General features: G+C 41.3%; 1 protein-coding gene across 1 annotated transcript in view; it reads left to right on the top strand.

Moving 5' to 3' along the window:
- The window catches only part of aqp11 (aquaporin 11), a gene marked incomplete at its 5' end in the record, with an annotated part of 3,623 nt that extends 315 nt beyond the window's left edge, over positions 1 to 3,308 (top strand). The window contains 3 exons of the mRNA XM_084063782.1: positions 1 to 295; positions 1,682 to 1,798; positions 3,198 to 3,308. The exon at positions 1 to 295 is cut by the window's left edge and continues 315 nt beyond it. Of these exons, the coding sequence (XP_083919908.1) occupies positions 1 to 295; positions 1,682 to 1,798; positions 3,198 to 3,301 (516 nt within the window). The 3' untranslated portion in view covers positions 3,302 to 3,308. The remainder of the gene's footprint in view (positions 296 to 1,681; positions 1,799 to 3,197) is intronic.
- Positions 3,309 to 6,964: the final 3,656 nt, after the last annotated feature.

The raw sequence follows: 6,964 nt of genomic DNA, 5'->3' as shown, positions 1-6,964 counted from the left end.
ACGCGCGCGTGCGCCCTGCGGCGCGTCGCGTGCCAGTTCGCGGCGGCGTGTCTGGCGCGCGCGGTCGCGCCGGCGGCGTGGAACCTCGGGCTGTCGGACGTGCACGCGCGGCACAAGCTGCTGCACGGCTTCCGCTGCCTCCAGAGCCCCATCCGCGCGCCGCTGCCGCGCGCCGCCGCCGTGGAGCTCGCGTGCGCCTTCGCCGCCCAGACGGCGGTCACGCACACGCACGCGCTGGAGGAGAAATACCGCGTGCACGCGATAGCCGCAGTCGTCACCACGTTGGTGTATGCAGGTATGTGTTTTATTTTTCATGTCACTGTGTGTGTGTGTGTGTGTGTGTGTGTGTGTGTGTGTGTGTGTGTGTGTGTGTGTGTGTGTGTGTGTGTGTGTGTGTGTGTGTGTGTGTGTGTGTGTGTGCTTTGGCAATGTAAACGTATGTTTTCTCATGCCAATAAAGCCTTTTGAATTGAATTGAATTGTGTGTGTGTGTGTGTGTGTGTGTGTGTGTGTGTGTGTGTGTGTGTGTGTGTGTGTGTGTGTGTGTGTGTGTGTGTGTGTGTGTGTGTGTGTGTGTAACCAGTGGTGGAAAAAGTACTCAAATGTTTTACTTAAGTAAAAGTATCAATACTGCAATATAGAAGTACTCTGTTACAAGTAAAAGTCCCTAATTCAAAATGTACTTGAGCAAAAGTATTTTTGTACTTAAAGTACCAAAAGTAAAAGTACTAAAGGGGGGGGGGGGGGAATCACAGATTACTTTTCAGCCTAATTATTCAGAAAACCCCAGACCACAGAAAATACACTGAATGTTCAAAGTTCAGTTTTTTGGGGTGTAATTGAGATCATAAAACCCCCCCAAGAACATGAAAAATAAAAAAAGTGAAAATTAATGTCATAGAACCTTTAAAGGCATAAATTAGGCTCAAGCCTCCTGGAGTACAAGGTCGCACTATTTGAGAATGTTACTATCCAATGACACAGTTTGGAGAATGACAGGGAAGTCAGTAAGCGACTATGCAAACACACAGTGTCTTTGTTTGCATAGTGCTGACCCAGTCTTTGCTGACCCTTCTTGGTGAGAGGGTAATTATAGCAGGCTGTCAGTATTCTATTCTCATTGGATACAAAGAGGTTTAGAGTGGGGAAGAGACCTGCAGCAAACCTCAAAAAGACAAGTTTATGATCAGATATCCAAGAGAGCATCAGATTAAACACCAAATCATTTCTGGAATGGGCCATCCCAAAACTCTCCTTCTCAAGGACAAACATTGCTATCATGTAAATGTTAACTTTGTGTGTGCACAAAGTATGTATGTATGTACGTATGTATGTATGTATGTGTGTGTTTTTACAGCTGGCAGAGTCACAGGGCTAATATTTAACCACTTTATTTACTGGATTCCCCCAGGGGTGTATACTAGGACCGCTCCTTTTCCCCCTGCTGAGATCAGTTCTATGTGTAGCGACTGCTCTCTCTCACGTTCTCCTCATGTTGTTCTGTGCAAGCATGACTGTTTCTGCTTCTGTTTTTGAGTGTCTCTATCCATCTATCTATCTATCTATCTATCTATCTATCTATCTATCTATCTATCTATCTATCTATCTATCTATCTATCTATCTATCTATCTATCTATCTATCTATCTATCTATCTAATCTGTCTGTCTGTCTGTCTCCAGGTGGTGGAGTAACAGGGGCAGTATTTAATCCAGCCTTGGCCTTCTCTACCCAGTTCCCCTGCAGTGGAAACAGCTTCCTGGAGTATTCCCTGGTCTACTGGTTGGCCCCGATACTGGGTAAGTCTTGTACTGGACCTTTATGGGCCCATTTGGGTATATTGTTCCACTCTCAGAATTAAAAACCTGGTATTTGTAATTTGGGCATGAAAAATCTTCAACAATTACAGCTCACAACACGTCACATTGCGACGCGTTTTGAGCTTGTAGATCGGCTATTTTTTGCTGCACGTCGAAGTATAAATGAGGCTTAAGTGATTAAAAGACCACTGAGGCTATAATGGGTATCTAGGACAAAATAAACATCTGACCCACTTACAATAAATGACAGGGCAACGTTGCCTTTTTCCCAGCTTGAATCAAGTCATTCTATTGTGAGGAGGATGTGAAAGTCCTGACATGAACACTTCCTAGTGCTCAAGGTGCTTCAATCACATTGTGACATGAACATACACTACCAATGTATAGCCACATTGCAGGCACTGAAGTTCTTATACTTTTTGTAAAAAGTAGTAGCCTATAATACAGTACCCAAGTCCTGACGTCGCACGTTCATCCCCTGTGTCGTGGAAGTATCTCTATGGAGAATAACATTGGGTCATCTTAGAATCGTCTCATATAAGAATTGTGGTCCAAAAATAAAACAAACTGTCCCGGCGATATTGTCAGGGAGGTGGCTCATTTACGATAGTCAGTCACTAATTTGTGATACAGTCTGTTTCTGGCGAAGATTTAACTAATTTGGCGGCAGTGACATTAGCGTTTTCTCACCGTCGGTTGATGCTTCATATCCGTATGAGTCAAAACTCATTTGTTTATTTTTTGGAACACAGTTCTTATTTGATTTGACACAATATAAAACACGTCTGTGGGATTTCAGAATGGGGGGGGGGGACCGCGACCCAGGTAGGATGCATAAATTACGTCAGACTTTGGTGCTCTATAGAATATAACAACAACTGGCACTCAATATGTGCACATTCTGAGGTCTGAAGAAGCCACTCCTTGGCCTTGCGAGCCCCTGAGGTCAATGCAGAGCAAGAGGTGAATCTGGGCCCCTTTACACCTGGCATCATGCATCCTGGGACTTTGGAATGTAGTGAGCCAAAACACAAAAATCGAGAGGGAGAGAGAGAGAGAGAGAGAGAGACACAGATAGAGACAGAGACAGATAGATAGAGACAGAGAGGGTGAGTGTGCTGTGGCCTTGTGTTGATCAGATAGAACTGACCTATAGCACAGGACGGCCTGTGTGTAATCTGCTGCAGGTGTCAGGTTTCCCCTCCTGTAGAGAACAGCGCTTCTGTAGCACACAGACTCATCTGATGTCTCCACTTCATCTCCTCTCTTCTTTCTCTCTCTATATATCTGACTTATGCGTTAGAAAGGAGTGTCAAATACCAAGACACATCCCTATTTCCCACATAGAATATGATTTAACCCTGTTCCTGTGTTACAGGTATGATCAGCTCGGTGCTGCTCTTTGATCAAGTCATTCCTCTGTTGTCTGGGAAAACGGCACCGCCTCCCTACCGCCCCCTGGAGAGCAAGAAACTGAAGTGACGATTCGGGCCCTGATGAGGGGACACTGAAAACAGTTCCCTTTTCTTCGCCATTTCATTCAAAGGACACAGTTCATTATTGTAGGAAAAAAAAACTTTATTTCAGTCATCAAGGATACAAAAACAAGTTCCAGAATACTGATGAACGCTTATTGTCTTCCACAAAGAGTACATAAAGTTTCTGCCTAGCTAGAGAAGTGGAGACAGTGTGACGTTTCATGCCAAGGACAATCATCTGTACAGGGAAAAGCAGGGCCGTCATTTGGGGTCCAAGGGATGGTAATTGCCACCCTCTAGCATTCACCTTTAATTTGATTCATATTTTCTCCACTGAACATTTGACATGTGTTTTCTTTTTTGCAACCAAATATTCATTAGCCACTTTAAACCTGGTGTCCCTATTTTGGGAAAATCATTATAGGCAAACACAGAAGGAGGGAGCGCACACCTGTGTTGACGAGGTGCTGGCCACGGCAGGTAATAGTGTATAGACAAAGGATGAGTCCGCACAGCTCTTAGCCACGATGCAAAATGTTTATTTTAAAATGAAACCAACGTTTCGACAATGAAGTCTTCCTCAGGGTTTGATGGGAAAATCATTATAGACAGGAATTTTCAAAAATAGCAGATCTGCAAGCTCATACTGCATTGCGTGAGCTTGATCGGCTATTTATGAAACAGGGCTTAAGTGGTTACTTTTTTTTGCAACCCTCTAGTTTTTTTCTGAAATGGAACCTCTGGGGAAGAGGAAGTGCTATGTCTAGACTTTAGTCTATGAAGGACAATTTGAGGTTGACCTGTCACCTACCACCACCCAATTGAGTATTTGAACTGTTTGAGCAATGAATGTATGTGCTGCTACATACAGGTTTCATGTATACCCTCTGAATTTCAGTTATAGCAATGAGAAATTAACTGTTTAAAGGGCAAGACCACTTTGGTAGAAGTTTGGGTTGTGTAGTTACCTTGCCATGATGTAACTCTAAAGGTGGACAAGAAATCAAAAATGTTCCATTGTTTAGAAATTGATAATTCAAAATATGCTCCTCATTGACTTACATTATACGGTCAAACAGCTCTCAAAGTCATTCTTTTAGCATGTAAATGAACACAAACAAAGTTGATTCAGACAATATAGAGCATCACCAAACCCAGTACTGTTTGTTTTTTTAATAAAAATGTTAACTTCCTGCTGATTTTACTATTTTTATTAAGAAGAAAACCCGGACTGGATCCACGGATCCGGATCTTCAAATAGTAAAATCAACAGGAAGTTGACATTTTTATTAAAAAAACAAACAGTACTGGGTTTGGTGATGCTCTATATTGTCAGAATCAGCTTTGTTTGTGTTCGTTTACGTGCTAAAAGAGTGACTTTGAGAGCTGTTTTACCGTACAATGTAAGTCAATGAGGAGCATATTTTGAATTATCAATTTCTAATCAATGGAGCAATTATTTTTGATTTCTAGTTGGAGTTACATCATGGCAAGGTAACTACACAACCCAAACCTCTACCAAAGTGGTCTTGCCCTTTAAGGATAATAATCATCGTTGAAATGCAATACTGTTGTCCTTGTCCCTGCACAATGTGAAGCCATATACTATTTTTCACAACCAAAGGACAAGCGGAAATGTCCTTAGTTCAGTTTTACCACAAATCCACACTTTCCATAGCACATATCACTTTCAGAGAAGTACTGTATATAGCAGAATGTACTGTAGCAGCAAAAATATAGCACACACTATAACAGGCCAAATAATTTAATACTAATCTACTGATTCATAAGAATATAGCACATACAATAACAGGGCATCAAACATCTTTTGCAGCCAATTACAAGTGGCAACTGAATTCACATTTTCTAAGGAAGGAATTGAACACCGGGTGGCTATCTGGTCATGCTGCTGGTGACGTAGAGAGCAGTGGTTCTCAACCTGCGGGTCCCCACAGGATTTTTTTTTTTTGGGGGGGGGGGGGGGGTCCCCAGATGACAGTGAAGTGACAATGTAATGACTTTTAAGAAAAATGTAATGAAAGGAAAAAAGACCATTACTGCATCAAAAGTAATCAACAAACTATACTTTAAAAATTGGTCAAACATTGGCCAAATTGTCAAATAATATAAGAAAGAGGCAAAGATTTGGCATGTGTGCTTGTAGATCATCTATTTTCACAATATTTATCTGTGGATCTGAGTCAAACTAAATGTAATGCCTCAACTCCTACAATTCCAAGTGCTTATCAGGGTGGGGGGTCCCCAGTTCAAATATGATTATTTTGGGGGGTCGCGGCCTGAAAAGGTTGAGAGCCACTGATGTGGAGAAACTAAAGATCCAGTGCAATGATTTGTATAATGTTCTATACATTTGTATAATATCCTCTTTGGAAGAACTTTTATTGGAACAACTTACTTGAACTGAATTACTAGACCAAATACATGCTATTAGCAACTGAAAATGTACATTTAGCTGCCTAAAGTAAGTTATTGTTATGACTAATTATTCTGTAATGTAGTGCATATGATTTTTGAAGTCCAAGCAAAGCTGTAAGATGTATGATTAGCACAGATAATTATCAATGCAATGATATTGAAGCACAGAATACTAGAATGTATGGCATTTAGGTGTATATTGTTGCACAACATGTAATTGTGCCTTTTGAATACACAATAACTATATACAGCTTCCTGTATAGCCTTCTTGTTTTGCATATCTTGCACGTACAGTAAGTGTTGTTAAATGTAGCTATAAAGTTTACTTCCGTTCAGTCCCCATACATTGCAAGTAACCAATAGTAGGTGCATGGGCAAGGGGCACAATTGGGTCAGATTCGCACATATTGGCACATCATTATGTGCCACATAATGACTAATGTATATACTCTATATGTGTCCCATACTAAAATCTACAAGCTCAGTCTCCAGTCTCATCACTTAAGTAAGGGATAATTGTCCCGTGCCTGTCGTTGTTGAGAAATGACACCTGATTAAACGCAGGCGAAGCCGAGGTGTTTAATGATCCTGAAGGGGGTTATTTCTCAACAACTACCGGTGGGGCGACAATTATCCTGCTTATTACACGGCTATTTAATAAATAAATTAATACATTGACGAAAAGTAACAACAAAACGAAGTATTTCCTTGCTTACAGTAATTAAAGTATTGAAGTGTTGCGCTCTGCCCAGCACATGTAATACAGTTGTCTCGGAAAACAAGTGTTGATCAAATAGAATCAATTATCGGTTATTACATCGTCTATTTCTCACTTAAGATTTTTTCACATTTCAAACATTCTGGAGAGTAACGTTTAGTTCTAAATTACATTGTTTACATGCATGGCTGTCATGTTGGATACTGCATAATTTCAAGCAGCGCAGCAGGTGCTCTGAGCCTTTGATTAGACAGTGGTCTGTTATTGAGCCCATCGGTCATTATTTAGAAATAACTGTATTCAGCGATTGACCAATCAGAATCAAGCATTCAACCAAACCGTGTAATAAGTTAATGTATCTCCTCTGTCTACCACCTTTACCCACTTTCCCCAATTATTTGATTTGAAGCATTTCTCATGCCAGCCAAGGGAGGCAGCAATGCGACTTGTCTGCCATTACAGCCCAAATAGAAGAAGAATCTTTTCAGTGGTTATGATTTGAGGCGCACTACT

This window comes from Gymnoscopelus microlampas, assembly GCF_963454915.1.
Source record: "Gymnoscopelus microlampas genome assembly, chromosome: 8".
In the NCBI taxonomy this organism is placed as follows: Eukaryota; Metazoa; Chordata; class Actinopteri; order Myctophiformes; family Myctophidae; genus Gymnoscopelus; species Gymnoscopelus microlampas.
Note: the sequence above shows the minus strand (reverse complement) of the source record. Positions and strands in the feature narration are given on the sequence as shown.